Below are 17,120 nucleotides of genomic sequence, written 5' to 3' on the forward strand. Positions count from 1 at the left end.
GTGGGGAGAGTTCATGTAAACATGCAAACAAAAATGTAAACCCAGGGTTTACAATTGTACACTATGAAATCTCAAAACTTACCCAATGTAAAGTATGAACAGTGAAACATGGGACAAGATAACCTAGTATTATGTTAACCAGGGTTAACAAAGTCTGAAAAGCCCATAAGTTCCACATGCTTGAGTGTACATTATAATCTGCTCACCAGCTCTACGTCTGGAGGGATGACAAGGCCAGGGGGTGCCACAAATGGTTCCTCACTCTCTTCCTCCGGCTGCTCTTGATCTGAGAGATGGACAAAGTGTGTGTGTTGGGGGAGGGGGGTGGTACAAGAATGAACAGAGGAAAATTAATTGTTTGCATAAGAGAGACAGAGTCAGAAATGCAAGAAAAAGAGAAAATAATGAAGAAATGAAGAAAGAATAAAACCCACATGCAACTGTAAAATGGTGCTCCTTTCATTTTAGCTTAAGAACTGGAGGCACTTTAAGTTTTGTTTCGAGTTATTCCAACTTTCCTACACACCACAAGACCCGTCAGTTTTGTTTACTGTTGCTGTCTCCATCCACTAGTCCACCCTCTGCCTCCCCCAGAATTGGTCAGGACAGATAGAATCGGAATAAAATTTTTATGTCGAATAGAATGCGAAGGGGAAGGGAAGCTGAAGATGGATACACATGGCTGGTGCGTTAATATATAATGTATAAAGCCATTCAAGTCCTCTCTCGTTAACATGCCCTAATTTACACGCTTTTTTTCCAGAAATGCTGTCTTTTTTAAAGACACATTACCAGTTTTAGCATGTGTTCATCAAATCAATGTAACTACTTGTAAATAGTACAAATTATGCAATTAAACAACATATTACAAAAAAATTATATATTAAATATAATATCATATTTATTGATTGAATACATGGATTTGTTTATATTTAAAAACCCAAAATGTGACCAAGATGACGAAAAAGTAATAAAATATAATTAGTAAAATTTATATTTTTGTAATGTACCTAGTTAGAAGGTCTGCTGTATAATTAACAGCATTAGCTGGGAGAGAATTTCTTTCATATGCAAGCAAAAAGGGACATTATAATTTAAATATACCCATATGAATAGATATCGAATCAGGACATTTTTATCAATACCCAGCCTTGGCTACAACATAAAGTAGAAAAAGTTTTAAAAGCAAAAATTTTTTAATTAAAATTATAACCCAAGTATAAATAATATTAAAGAAAAAACAAAACAACAAAGTAAGTGTTACCAGGTAAAAAGTTGCTTTTTTTTTTTTTAATGATAAACATCTTGCAGACTCCACAAGTGGGATGCAAACTTATGCGCACAGCTGTAACAGTAAAATATAAGTAATCCCAGGTAGTCCTGTTAAAAACCTTTTAACAGCACTGACCAGGACAAGCACTCTTTAAATGCACTTCTGTCCATTCCTTGGTTGCCAAATCTGGTAGATCGCCTAGTGTGGAAAAGTGGTAACAGGAGGCACCTTGCAATGTTCCGTCTCAGATACTCCGGTAAAGAAAACATTCTTGCTTCAAATTCAGCTCTATTACAGTTCATAACTTCATCAACGTCGCAATAAAGATGTCAGCGACATGAAAGCTGTGCGCATATAATGAGATGGGGGATCAGGACTGTGTGCTTCATGCCAAGCATCCTGTTCTCTAACAAAGGCTGGTGTGAGCATGTGTGAATGTGCAGAACAAAAGCATGGAGGGTGATTACTGTTTGCTTTAGAAACTCATTTGTCACCACGTGCCAAATTTCCTCTCGAGACGAGCTCCCAGGTCTGAAAGTAATTCTAGACTTCTAAGTTTATATAGCAATCAGCCATGGAGTATGATGTTTTTTTCCAAAAACCCTTTAGCACTGAACTGATGGACCTTGCATGTCATTAACAGTCTCTGCACATCCACTGGCTTCCTTGTACACTCTTTAAAAGACTTTGAGCTTTTTAATGCCTCAGGACTTAAAATCGATTTTATTTGACCTAAGGGAAATGGACTTGTTTCATCCCGAAGCATTTTGAGGCTGATTTGCAGAAGTGTAACAGAGGGCACATAAAGTTCTCTCAGAAACTGCATCTTCTGAAGCACACTCAAAACCACCAGCTCAAAATCAGCGTGTGTGTTTTAAAGTTGTGTGGTTTTTGATCTTGCATGGTTCCCACCTGTTTCTTTAGCGGCCTCTTCTTCCTCAGTGGGCTGGGAGGGGTCATAGTAGTCGGCACTGTAACGGAAGGCCACTGCATTGTAGGTGCCTTCATCAGCCAAAGCTTCACTCAGTCTTTTATACTCCTCCTCTGCAAATAAAATAGAAAAAGAAATCCATAAATCAAAAAATTTTTGAAGAAAATGTGTGGTACTTGCCCATGCAAAAGTCGCCACCACAATGCTCGGGTGTTGTAATGTGGAGGGTTGCCAGGGTATTGCTATGTGGTTTCTAAGGTTTTCAGACTAAAGTGCTCTGGGGTGTTCTTAGTAGTTGCTACTGGCACAAGGCCAAAGTGCGTATTTCTATATGGTTCCTAGATATGACGTAGGTTCCTTCTTCAATGTAAAACTATGGGATTTCTCTGCCACTTTTATCATCCTTCAGGTAAAAAAGCATCTATTCACTTAGAAAAGTAATAGTACACCTCTCCTCAACAAGCTGCATGATTTGATGTAGCTTAAACTGTGCAGGATGAGTTAATACTTAGGGTTAGGGATTTGAACAAACATCTAACCCCAAATATGAGCAATAGTAATTCACTAAAAATAAGTTGTAATTAACTTGTGAATTCATTTTAAAAAGGATTAAAGATTAATTACTTTTTCTGTATTCTTCATATGTAAGTTGCCTTGGATAAAAGAGCTGAAAAACATTTCTGTCCATGATCTGTTCTTTACTGCACTAAATACAGAATAACGCAACTAATAGAACTGCAACATGGAACAAGGACAGTCCGATATAAAACTTTATTGTCGTTTATAGGATGTGAATGTAGACAGACTGATAATAGCTAGGTTTAATGAGGTTAAGTTCCCACTGAAGGGCGAATCAACACAATTACTACAGAGATAATGACTTGCGTACTGTCACTATCAGCAAAGGATACCGTATTTCACTCCCACTTACTTTGCACCTCTACTTTACAAAGAGTTTTAAACAGCTTGAGCAGGGGAGCATAATTGTTTTACTCATGCTGGGATAATATTTATCATCAGGTTCTGAACAACTTCTAATAACTTTTGGAGCTTAAGTGCATGCTGTCATCAAAGTGATGGGGGGGGGGGGGGTGTGACATACCAAATACTAAGAAATTCATTTTTCAAACTTTATCTCAATTGTTACACTAATAATATAGTTTGAAAATTAAAATGTTTGTATTAAGTTATAAAAGAAGTGCACAGTAGAAGCATTTTCACTAGCGGACTTTTGCATCACACTGTATTATATTTTAATGCACCACATTGCAGCCTACAGTAAGACTAGCGCACTATATTACTGGCGGAAGATTCGTTTATTCTAATCGTCATTAATAATGGTCAACCAGGGGGCCTGGGTTGCTCAGAGAGTAAAGATGCTGACTACCACCCCTGGAGTCACGAGTTCGAATCCAGGGTGTGCTGAGTGACTCCAGCCAGGTCTCCTAAGCAACCAAATTGGCCCGGTTGCTAGGGAGGGTAGAGTCACATGGGGTAACCTCCTCGTGGTCGCTATAATGTGGTTCGCTCTCGGTGGAGTGCATGGTGAGTTGTGCGTGGATGCTGCAGAGAATAGCGTCCTCCACACACGCTATGTCTCCACGGTAACGCGCTCAACAAGCCACGTGATAAGATGCGCGGATTGATGTCTCAGACGGAGGCAACTGAGATTCGTCCTCCGCCACCCGGATTGAGGCGAGTCACTACGCCACCACGAGGATTTAGAGCACATTGGGAATTGGGCATTCCAAATTGGTGAAAAATGGGGAGAAAATCAAAATGATGGTTAACCAATAAAGATTTTTAATGGCTGATGCCAATATTCACTGATGAGCCAAAACATTATGACCACTCACAGGAGAAGTGAATAATGTTGATCATCTCCTAACAAGGCCACATGTCAAGGTCTGGGTAGATTAGATGGTAAGGGAACAATCAGTTCTCGTAGTCAACGTGTTGAATGCAGGAGAAATGGGCAGGAGCAAAGACCTGAGCGACTTTGACAAAGGCCAAATTGTTATGGCCAGACGACTGGGTCAGAGCATCTCTGAAACGGCATAAATTGTGGGTGCTCCCCGTCAGCAGTGGTGAGTACCTACCAACAGTGGTCCAAGGAGGGAAAACCCACAAACCCGTGACAGGGTGTGGGCGCCCAAGGCTCATCTATCCGCAAGGGCAACGAAGGCTATCCCATCTGGTCCAAAGCGACAAAAGGTCTACTGTGGCACAAGTCACAGAAAACTGTAATGATGGTTATGGGAGGAATGTGTCACAACACACAGTGCATCGCACCCTGCTGTGTATGGGGCTGTGTAGTCGCAGACCGGTCAGAGTGCCCATGATGACCCATGACCACCATCGAAAGCGCTCACAATGGGCACGTAAGCATCGGAACTGGACATTGGAGCAGTGGAAGAAGGTTGCTTGGTCTGGTCCGATTACTAAGTATTTATAATAAATGTAACAATTTATTGCACACTGGTGACTTTTTTCACATCACTGTTGCCACCGTTTTATAAAAGCAACTGACCCTTTTCCCATGGTAAAATCAATGTAGCGCACATCTTCTCTGGGCTTATTTTACAGAACACATTTGAAAATGTTATCAGCAGACAGTCTGGTGTTCATAAGGTCAAGTGTTAGGCTACATGAATGTGCCGCATTCAATTAATTCAGTTTAATTGCTGGGTGTAATCAACTTTAACCAACATTCTTGAACATAACATTCCAAAAAAAGCTTTGACCCCCCCATAAAAAAACAACATGACATCACAACTAACAATTCGTTTAGTAACCTAATATAACCCACCAACAACACCTGTCACATTCGAAAACTCAACTTCTTTGATTTAATATAAAACAAACTCAACCATGTCAGTTTTACATTCATCAAAATGTACAAGACAAACACAAGTACCTTTGACTACTAAAGCAGCTTAATTTAATCAAAGGATATTAGAGGAATGCACTAAAACTCTATGAACTCTAACAGACTACAGCTGAAAACAATAAAAAGGTTTTACTGAAGTGCCCAATGAAATAACGCTGCCCGTTTGAGTGAAACAAGCAAGATGTCAGTGTCAGCTTTCTCAGAACAGTAAAAATAAAGAGGTAGCCTAGTCCTTTTAAAATATATATATATATACCACTGTAAAAGGGATAAATGTTGTGGTTCACGACCATACTCTCCATAGTTAACACCTAAAAACAGCAAGCACTGCAAGACATTAACATTTATTCTTTTGGCAGACACTTTTGGCCAAAGTGAGTGCCAAGTCGGCAGAGAATATTTGAGTTTAATAAAGACAAATGTATAGTCAAAGAATTACAAGCTTTAAATATTGCAAATATACTAGTACCTATTAATGTCCTATCGGCACAGGTTATTATGCATTTTTATTATTAAGCAAGAAAATGCAAGCCTCATTGTATAAATAATAATAATAAAACCATAAAGGAAAAACACCAAAAAAGAATGCAAATCAGATTAGGTGTAATTAGTAAGTGTAGAAACTTTTAGTCATTTTGAGATTATCGGCATCTGCCAATAACTGTGCCGCCTTGACTGATAAAGAGAAACATTAGCACTCCAAAATCTACAGTCAATAAATAATGCACAATATCTGTTTTGAAAATGTTTTTGTGAAATTCGAGCAAGTATTGTGTTAAAATGTTTTAATTTCATTACAGCATGTATGTGTAAATTGTAATTGCTTTAGGCCTAATTAAAATTAACTGGCCAATAAAATCTATGTAGACATTCTGTCAGCCAACCTACACTCTAGTTGTCAGTATCAGCCATTGAAAAACCCATATCTGTTGACCACTGTTAACTATAGTGTCCTTTTCTTTTTATTCTGGGTGCTTTCTGAAGAATTTTCAGACTGAAAAATATTGCTGAACTCTAAAAGAGGCTTGAGTGTCACCCCAAAAGGACTGATCCATTTAGCTGCAATATGAGCCAAAACAAGGAACTAGAATTTAATTTTGCTTCTCAAATTAATCTGTTAACATTGTAGAGATGCCAAAAATGGAGCCAGCGGTCTAGGTTCTAGAAGTATTTTTCCCATTCATTTTCTCCATAGGGATTTTGAAAAACTATTAAATAAACCAAACCAACCTGCGAGCTGAATCACAAAATCAAACTTAAGAAACTTTGATTTGAAAATCTAAAAAAAAGTGACAAACTTAAGACTGTGCACTTAACAATTTCTGTGAAAGAATGAACTTCGATAATCGAATCAAAAACAAAAACTTACAGTCATTATGTATGAAAACAATAATTACCAATATAACTTACTAATATAGTGACGTTCATTGCTAAATATTCAGAAAGATTTATCTGGGATTTATGTTTCCATAGTAACAGCAAGTTTTCTGATTAGGGATCTCTCTTCATGATTATGGGTAATGTGGTTTTTCACCCAGAAGACGGCTACAACTCTGATGCATTTTTTGACTGGCATCTGCAAGTTTTCACTCCCAAATTTAAAAGCTCACCATACACACATACAGTTGACTAATTGCATAAAATTTGCCTTATATTACAGAGAACCCCCCCCCCCCCCCCATATTTTCAGAAAATATTTCAATCATTCATAAATACATTTGTATATTTTTGCAATGTTATGATGAACACAATTTTATTTGAATGTTTTTTGTGTTTTATTTTTTGTTTTCATACATTCTTAAGCATGTAATTTTGGTTCAGTCTGCTCCATCTCCCTGCAAAAAGTTATTTTATTCTACTAGATGGCAGCAAGCAATAGGAAAAATAAAATTTATTTTAGAAATCGATCACCTTCCATCACAACATAAAAATCTAAAGTGTAGGTAGCGCTCTAACTCAGCTGAGCACTCTCACCAGAGATCCACAGCTTTACAATGATAACATTTCATTATCAAAACATATTTTGCCAGTGATTTGTTTATCATGCTTTTTTCTGGACATCTGAGATATATCACTAGATTATTTTACAAAGCAAGCTCACAGACAAGTAAAAATGGCTGTTTTTAAAGAAGACAAGCTAAGGTAAGAGCTGATATGTAGTTTTGGGTACTTTGAGGCTTACAGAAGCAGTGATCAGAGCAGACATGAGACATCTGTGTTTGTTGTGTAAAAGAGATCATTTTTAACTTTGTGGTTCTTTTAATAATCATTCGAACTGTGGTTTAAGGCCACAAACTAAACTGTACAGTCACATTCCTGAGAATGAGAGCTTTCATCTGATATATGACTTGGCTTTTTAAGTGCTATGTAGAAAACATTTATATTCATATGCATATTTCTACATTGTCACCTCTAGGTGGTGCTCAATTATGACACAAGTTATTTAAGGCTTTATTTTATTTTACGTAACATAAATGCATAAGTAATTGTATTCTGTATAAAGTTCAGATTCTAAGCTTTCAAATGATATCAAATGTGTAACTTATGTATCTGAGGACTTTTACAATTTAAGCATAAACTTATCGTATGCGTTTGGCCCCTTCCACAGACATCCAGGTCCACAGAGTTCAAGGGGTAAACATGATATTTTAAAAATCACGTTAAATTCACAGTAACTTTGGGCTTATACAGAAACATATACCACTGCATGTGTTAAAAGGTTTATGCCTGTTGTGCTCTATTGAGGGTGAAGAACAGAGAAGCTTTGAATATAAATGGTGGAGAGCTGTTCTCTCAGAATACAGAACAAGTCAGTCAACCAAAGGTGTTTGCATTTGTTCAGCTTTGAAGTTTAGTTTGAAGTTTAGACCAGAAGGACTGATCTATTAGCTGCAATATGACCTGGAACAAGGAACTTAAATTGAATTCCCCCTGTCAAATTAATCTCAACATTGTAGAGATGCCAAACATAGATTATGGATATAATTGCAGAGGTCTGATTCCGTTGATAAATCTTGGTAGATAACTATGCAATTACCTTGCCTGGCCTCCTCTTCCAGTAGATCTGTGTGCATGGCCAGATATCTCTCCTCATCACACAGAGCTTCTATCCTGGCCTCCTCCTCTGACAACTGGTAATCGTGATTCCACGAGCCTGCGTCATATTCTGAAAGGTCATGTAAATGACCGCGGCCATCGTACCTGTAATACGAATCACCGGGTTAAAGGCGAGTGGAAATTAACATTTATTTACATACAACAAATACTCACCGCATTGGGGACCCCTAAAAGTAGAGGCTTTGTTTATATATGCATATATATGCTTTTCTATTACCAAAATTCTACTTCACTTACAAGCATTTCAAGAGGTGCAAGAACTGAACAATGCCTGGGCGAAAAAAGGCAGATGTCCTATATGCTGCACTCCAGAGGGTATTCAACGCAAGAGATGAGGGCGCTTGAATGATAAACTTACTAAATCCATCTAATTGTTCACTAAAACCTTAAAAAGACGCAACAGGCCTGAGTAAAGAAAAAAACGCAAACAACAACTCTCCTCTTACCTTACATGGTTCAATAAACCATTCGAACTTGTACCCTTGTCAGACAACTGAGACTTTTTGAGACAACAGCCATCCTAAAATTACTGTAAAAGAAGTACATCCACAAAAGCCCGAGCACATAAATACCTATCCGTAAGAACCCATATGGTGGAAATTTTCCTGCGCTCGCTGCTGTATTCCAATTCTCAGTTCCAGTTTCTTCGGCAAAAGAGAGAAGCGGGCGATGAGGTGGCAATTGGGGCCTGGCGGGACCCCTTAGCCTTAAATGCTGAGGAAATAAGTTCTGCGTTACGTTATAGAGAGACACACACATACACATTGGAAACAAGAAACAGATCCGTGCAGATTAAGGTGGTTCAATGTAAACCGCTGCATTTCAAAGCACTCTTGGTTCTTAAGCAACTGTCAGTTATTTTTAAAGGGCCGCAGTTTAACTGGACATGGTGAGGGGGAAAAAGAAAAAAGAACACCATATTTTACAGACCACATGTTACAATTCACATCCTGAAAGAGAAAAGTGTTAGACATTGAATCTGTGCACAAATAAATAAAGAATACGTCTGGATCAACATCACACTTTAAGAACCACCTTAATGCACAGACTAATGTACAGTAGCAAGTAAAGCTAACTAGAATTTGCTGTGGTTTGGATATAAATGTATAGTTTACCCAAATATAAAAAGTCTGTCATCATTTACTCACCCTCATGCCATCCCAGATGTGTATGACTTTGTTTCCTCTGCAGAACACAAAGAAGATTTTTAGAAGAATATCTCAGCTCTGTAGGTCCTTACAATGCAAGTGAACGGTGACCGAAACTTTGAAGTGCTGAAAAGCACATAAAGGCAAAATAAAAGTAATACATAAGACTCCAGTGGTTTAATCCATGCCTTCTGAAGCAACCCAATCGATGCTAGGTGAGAACAGACCAAAATGAAACTCAATTTTCATTGTAAATCTTGACATCTGCAGTCTCCTTGGCAATCATGATTTTAAGCTCGATTACACTTCCTAGCACCATCTAGTGCTCTGCAAATGTGTGAAGAGCTAGGAAGTGTAATCGAGCTTGAAATCACGATCGTGCCTAGAGACTGCAATGGCAAGATGTAAAGTGAAAATTAGTTTCATTTTGGTCTGTTTTAACCCAAAACCAATCACTTCAGAAGACATGGATTAACCACTGGAGTTTTATGGATAACTTTTATGATGCTTTTAAGTGCTTTTTGGAACTTCAAAGTTTGGGTCGCCATTTACTTGCTTTATATGGACCTACAGAGCTGAAATATTCTTCTAAAAAACTTAATTTGTATTCTGCAGAAGAAAGTCATACACATCTGGGATAGCTTGAGGGTGAGTAAATAATGAGAATTTTCATTTTTGCTGAACTATTTCTTTAATGTTAAGAACTAACAATCTCAGTCAAAATTCACTTTCATAGCATTTTTCTTTTTTTTCTTTTTTTTTCAAACAATGAAAGTGAATGGTGACTGAGGCTGGCATTTTGCCTAACATTTCCCTTTGTATTCCACAGCAGAAAGAAAGTCATACTGGTTTGTGACAACATGGTGGTGAGAATATGATGGAAGAATTTTCATTTTTTGGTGTGAACTACACCAAAAAATTAACTTGGCCATTTTATTGTATATGAAACATAAAATATAAATCAAAGGTTAAATGTATCTCTCTGCACTGGCAATGACCACAGCAAATTCTCTAAATGCAGAGAAGCAGAGGTCTTACATGCCCATGAGACTAAACATTAAGGTGAATAGTATTGTAATTTATTGCGAAATCATTTAAAATCACTTTGACCCAAACACATTTTGAGTTTTATACACTATAGTAAGGATTAGCATCTCACCTTTCTAACAGTAAAATTATGTTTCTACTCTAAAACCATTCTCAAGATATTATCATTTAAAAATTATGGAACAAGATGTGTGTGTGTATATAAGTATATATGTATATATATGTACACTGGCGGCCAAAAGTTTGGAATAATGCACAGATTTTGCGGTTTCGGAAGAAAATTGGTACATTAATTCACCAAAGTGGCATTCAACTGATCACAAAGTATAGTCAGGACATTACTGATGTAAAAAACAGCACCATCACTAGTTTAAAAAAGTCATTTTTGATAAAATCTAGACAGGCCACATTTCCAATAGCCATCACTCCAACACCTTATCCTTGAGTAATCATGCTATATTGGTACTAGAAAATCACTTGCCATTATATCAAACACAGTTGAAAGCTATTTGGTTCGTTAAATGAAGCTTAACATTGTCTTTGTGTTTGTTTTTGAGTTGCCACAGTATGCAATAGACTGGCATGTCTTAAGGTCAAATTAGGTCAAAAATGGCGATAAAAGAAACAGCTTTCTCAAGAAACTTGTCAGATAATCATTGTTTTGAGGAATGAAGGCTATACAATGCTTGAAATTGCCAAAAAACTGAAGATTTCATACAAAGGTGTACACTACAATCTTCAAAGACAAAGGACAACTGGCTCTAACATGGACAGAAAGAGATTTGGAAGGTCAGATGTACAACTAAACAAGAGGATAAGTACATCAGAGTCTCTAGTTTGAGAAATAGACACCTCCCATGTCCTCAGCTGACAGCTTCATTGAATTCTACCTGCTCAACACCAGTTTCATGTACAACGGTAAAGAGAAGACTCAGGGGTGCAGGACTTATGGGAAGAATTGCAAAGAAAAAGCCACTTTTGAAACAGAAAAACAAAAGTTTAGAGTGGGCAAAGAAACAGACAATGGACAACAGATAATTGGAAAAGAGTGTTATGGATCTTAACCCCATTGAGCTTTTATGGGATCAGCTAGACTGTAAGGTACGTGTGAAGTGCCCGACAAGACAGCCACATCTATGGCAAGTGCTACAGGAAGCGTGGGGTGAAATGTCACCTGAGTATCTGGACAAACTGACAGCTAGAATGCCAAGGATCTGCAAAGCTGTCATTGCTGCACATGGAGGATTTTTTGATGAGAACTCTTTGAAGTCTAAGAAGTTCTGAACACTTTTTTCAAATTGTAATAGTAATTTTTCACATTATTAATGTCCTGAATATACATTGTGGTCAGTTGAATACCACTTTGGTGAAAACGTAACAATCTCTTTCCATAAGAGCAAAATCTGTACATTATTCCAAACTTTTGGCCACCAGTGTATACATGTGTGTATATACACTACCGTTCAAAAGTTTGGGGTCACTTGCTTTAAATGTTTCTCATGATCTTAAAAAACCTTTTGATCTGAAGGCGTATGCTTAAATGTTTGAAATAAATTTTGTAGACAAAAAATATAACTGTGCCAACATATTAATTTATTTCATTACAAAACTAAAATTGTAAAGTTTTTGAAATGGATGACTTGGACCGAATAATTAAGAAAAGCAGCCACTAAGTGTCCAACATAGATGGGAACTCAAATACTGTTTACCCTCAAGAAGTTGGTTGAGAATATTTTCTGCAAAATCTAGGCAAAGTGTGGCCACTTTGAAGATGCTAAAATATAACATAGATTTGATTTATTTTGGATTTTTTTAGTCACAACATAATTCCCATATTTCTATTATTCCATAGTTGTGATGACTTTACTATTATTCTAAAATGTGAAGAAAAAAAATAAAGAATGTGCAAGTAACCCTAAACTTTTGAACGGTATATATATATACACACACACAAACACACACAGCTCTGGAAAAAATACAGAGGCCACTGCAAAATTATCAGTTTCACTGTATTTACTATTTATAGGTATATGTTTGAATAAAATTAACATTTTTGTTTTATTTTATAAAGTACTGACAACATTTCTCCCAAATTCCAAATAAAAATATTGTCATTTAGAGCATTTATTTGCAGAAAATGACAACTGGTCAAAATAACAAAAAAGATGCAGTGTTTTCAGACCTTGAAAAACAAGTTCACATTCATTTTTAAACAACACAATACTAATGTTTTAACTTAGGAAGAGTTCAGAAACCAATATTTGGTGGAATAACCCTGATTTTTAATCACAGCTTTCATGCATCTTGGCATGCTCTCTATCAGTCTTTCATATTGCTGTTGGGTGACTTTATACCAGTCCTGGTGCAAAAATTCAAGCAGCTAGGCTTTGTTTAATGGCTTGAATGCTGGAATCGGGCAGATTCGTCTTTGTAAAGAATGCATGAATCAAGCCACGTACAAAGTTATTCTGGAAGAAAACTTGCTTCCTTATGCTCTGACAATGTTCCCCAACTCTGAGGATTGTTTTTTTCCAGCAGGACAATGCTCCATGCCACACAGCCAGGTCAATCAAGGTGTGGATGAAGGACCACTGGATCAAGACCCTGTCATGGCCAGCCCAATCTCCAGACCTGAACCCCAATGAAAACCTCTGGAATATGATCAAGAGGAAGCTGGATGGCCACAAGCCATCAAACAAAGCAAAGCTGCTTGAATTTTTGCGCCAGGAGTGAAATAAAGTCACCCAACAGCAATGAGAAAGACTGGTAGAGAGCATGCCAAGGCGCATGTAAGCTGTGATTGAAAATCAGGGTTATTCCACCAAATATTGATTTCTGTACTCTTCCTAAGTTAAAACATTAGTATTGTGGTGTTTAAAAATGAATATGAACTTGTTTTCTTTGCATTATTTGTTGTCTGAAAACACTGCATCTTTATTGTTATTAGGACCAGTTGTTGTTTTCTGCAAATAAATGCTCTAAATGACAATATTTTTATTTGGAATTTGGGAGAAATGTTGTCAGTACTTTATAAAATAAAACAAAAATTTTCATTTTACTCAAACATATATCTATAAGTAGTAAATCCAGAGAAACTGATAATTTTGCAGTGGTCTCTTAATTTTTTCCAGAGCTGTATAATATATATATATATATATATATATATATATATATATATATATATATATATATATACACACACACACACACACACACACACACACACACAGGGCCTGGTGCTGAGCAAGGACTCAGCTTACGCATTACAACCCCTAACTACAATAACAAATTTCAGTGCTGCCAGTTACAAAAATGACAATCCATGCCAAGTTATCTTAGAGGTGTCATTGTCAAGTATCTTTTATACATTTTTGGCCATGTAAACAGTGCCACCAGCTCCTCCGGTGCTGCAAAACAAAAAGGTAACATCCAAGGTCCCCTTTGGAAGACATTAAGCTGGTTAAGTAATGATTCCGATTAGGTTTGTTTAACCGACCTATCGATCATGATGTTCTTGTCCCCCATCCATGGGATGAGGTGTTTGCCCTGATCGTGGTAGTTGGCCCTCTCATCGTCCCGGAACAGCTTGCAGGCGTAGCCGAAAACCAGCAGCTCTGCATACTTGCTGCTGTCGCTCTGCTCCTTAGCCGGTTTGTTTTGATCCTTCTTGCTCGCCCCGCGCCGGTACATTCCAGATAGTATCCACACGACACGAAATGAGTGGTTAGTTGTTTAGAAATCTTTTAGCATTGCTGTTAAAGGTGGGAGAAGTGGGATAAAATGCGGCGTGCTAACAATCACAACACATTGCAACACACTCATGAAAGAAATGCGGCGTGGTGTTTCGTGGTCGCAGATTCGTTGAATTGTATTGAAGGAACATTTAATGCAGTTCAGCGGTTTTGGTTTGTAAAGGCATTTGGATGTTAACATGTAAGTTTTCAGATGTGTGTAATGTTTGAAAATAATTTTAAATACACTTATGTAGGAAAAATGGAAATTATTCTGGCGCGTTTGAGCCGAAAATGTCAACATGAAAATGAAAATGAAAATGAAAGCGCACATTGGAACCACAGTATATATATTTTCAGGCAAAATACTGTAAGATATGTGTGTTGGGAAGAAAAAAATACAGTTTTGTCCAAAGTATGATGTAGCACCATTTTTTGGTAAATATTTCTGCATAAACAACAGTTGGCCAAAAAGTTGTCTTTCACATTATGGAATGCATTTAGTTTCGGATACGTTAAGTGTGAAAATTATTCTGAGAAGCTGCATATTACATTTTTGACGGAAATGAAAAAGAGGCTGTGAGGGACATATTAATGTCATTGTTTGCGTTCTTGCGCTAAAAAGACGCACGACGAATCGAACAGAACGCAGGTGTCTCGAGACGCGTTTTTAAAAGTTGACATTCGTTTTTACCAGGTACGGTATCTAAAAAAACGCGGTGCTGACGCTAAAAAAATCAACAAATCTTGGTGCAGTGGTGAAAGGTGTCCGTGTAGCGCATCTTTACATAGAAAAACAAGTTAAAAACAGCGCGGACAGACGCAAAAACGTGTTCGGCGTGAACGGCCCCTCACCGTGTCTTTAATGGGTTGTATTAGTAACGTGCAAAGACATTAGCAGGAGCGAAAGGACATGGACAGAGTGTGAAGAAAAATCTGCCGTCAATAGCTGTTGAGCGGTGGGGCAATAGTTGTTTAAATCGTTCTTAAAGGCACCTCCGCTTAAAAGGGCACCTTTACATTTGTGAAAGGCACATTTAGATTTGTGAAGGAAAAGGGCCCCTCGTTCTGTGCACGTCAGTGGGTTAGCCTACGGTTTAAATTGTTGATCGTTCAGCTGACAAAACAAGCATAGAAAAAAAATAAAAAAAAATCTATCCAAAAAAAAAAAGTTAAGTAAACTCTGGGCCCAGTTGTTCAGAAGTAATGTGATCGGATTTCGGCTGTCAGATTGGATCAAATCTTGAAACTAGGTTGTTCAAAAGAAAAAAAAGGATTCTGAAATCAGATTAGATCATGTAATCCAATCTTGGTTTTGATCTTGATCAACCCTTCAGTATGTGTTGTTCAAAACTTTTTAGTAGGATTGGGATACCTGTGATCCAAAAAAAATCAGGATTACCCTGATCCCATCAGAAGGGTGGATTCAGGGTGGATTTCAGGAACAAAATGTAATAAAACTTTAAAATTGGTCAAATAATACAACATTTGTATCATGTGGTATATATATTTATATTTTGCACTTGATTTGTTTAACCATTACAGTGATAAAGTAGACATTAGGCTACCTGTTAAGCCTTTCAGTAAAGTAAAAAAAAAAAAAAAATGGCCACAGAGGCAATTCCCTTGTTACTGCCAGCACTCACAGCCACTGAGACTGTTCCCCTGTCCCTGCCAGTGCCCACGACCACAGAGGTCATTCCCTTGTCCCTGCCTGTGTTCACAGCCACGAAGGCTGGTCCCCTGCCAGTGCCCATGACCACGGAGGTCATTTCCCTGTCCCTGTCTGTTCTCACAGCCACGAGGGCTGTTCCCCTGTCACTGCCTGTACTCACAGCCTGTACTCACAGCCATGGAGGCTGTTCCCCTGTCACTGCTAGTTCTCACAGCTACAGAAGCTGTTCCCCTGCCACTGCCAGTTCTCAGAGCCAGGAAGACTGTTCCCTTGCTGCCGCTGCCAGCACTCAGAGCCACGAAGGCTGTTCCTCTGCTGCCGCTGCCAGCACCCAGAGCCACTGTTCCCCTGCTGCTGCCAGCACCCAGCCCATGAAAGCTGTTCCCCTGCTGCTGCTGCTCACACACTTAGCCATTGAGTCTGCTACGGCTCTGCCCCCTGAGTCTGCTACGGCTCTGCCCCCTGAGACTTTCACGGCTCCACCCCCTGAGCTGCTCCCTACTGATTCCTGTCATGTAGCCACTGCCCTGAACCCTGGCCCCTGCCCAGCGGCCGCTTCCCAGTTCACTGTCCCCTCTGCCCTGTGGCCACCTCCCAGGCCTCCAGACTCTGCCTCTGCCCTGTGGCCACCTCCCAGGCCTCCAGGCCATGCCCCTTTCCTCAAACTCCCTCCCTGGTTTCCCTCCCTTTCTTTGTTTCTTGTTCTTTGTTAAGTGTTTGTGGTAAGATTTTTTCTTTTGTTTGATGTTCCCGTTTGGGATGCCAGGAGGTGTTCCTTCAAGGTTGTGTACTGTCACGGTCCGGTCACCTTGTCAGGTTTAGGTTCTACCTGATGGGACCGTGGTAGTATCGGCCTGCCTTTCTGTTTTGTGTTCCCCCTTTGTGTGAGCACACGGGTCCGGTTGTTTGGACCACTGTACACTCTCCGGTGATGTCATGGTTCTGTCAAGCGGTCAGGTTGGGTTTTGTCTGACGAGGACCATGACATCATCGTCCCCTGTCTGTCTTGTGTTTCGTGTTCATGTTTTGTGTCCTCCGGTGATGTCACGGTCATGGCACCTTGCCAGGTTGTGTGTGTGCCTGTGGAGGACCGTGGCATCATCGTCCCTTGTCTGTTTTGTCAAAGCATTTACATTTTGCCCTTATGTGTTTCAGGTGTCGCTGGCATGCTGAATCAGCGTTTCCATGGGAACCCTGATTGTTTCCATGGGAATGCTGATCATTATGACCTTCAGCTGTGAGCGATACCTGCCCTGTGCTTGTTTTTCTTATTTAAACCCCCGCATGTGTCATGTCCGATGTGGGATC

At 38.8% G+C, this 17,120-nt stretch overlaps 1 protein-coding gene across 3 annotated transcripts in view; it reads right to left on the bottom strand.

Annotated features, from left to right (window-relative positions):
- The window catches only part of sfswap (splicing factor SWAP), a 130,664-nt gene extending 116,443 nt beyond the window's left edge, over positions 1 to 14,221 (bottom strand). For all 3 annotated transcript variants that reach the window (XM_051677249.1, XM_051677251.1, XM_051677250.1), the window contains exons 1-4: positions 13,903 to 14,221; positions 8,132 to 8,295; positions 2,186 to 2,317; positions 207 to 286 (exon numbers count right to left, since the gene is read on the bottom strand). In XM_051677249.1, coding sequence (XP_051533209.1) covers positions 207 to 286; positions 2,186 to 2,317; positions 8,132 to 8,295; positions 13,903 to 14,096 — 570 coding nt within the window. In that variant the 5' untranslated portion in view covers positions 14,097 to 14,221. The remainder of the gene's footprint in view (positions 1 to 206; positions 287 to 2,185; positions 2,318 to 8,131; positions 8,296 to 13,902) is intronic.
- Positions 14,222 to 17,120: the final 2,899 nt, after the last annotated feature.

This window comes from Myxocyprinus asiaticus, chromosome 38, assembly GCF_019703515.2.
Source record: "Myxocyprinus asiaticus isolate MX2 ecotype Aquarium Trade chromosome 38, UBuf_Myxa_2, whole genome shotgun sequence".
In the NCBI taxonomy this organism is placed as follows: domain Eukaryota; kingdom Metazoa; phylum Chordata; class Actinopteri; order Cypriniformes; family Catostomidae; genus Myxocyprinus; species Myxocyprinus asiaticus.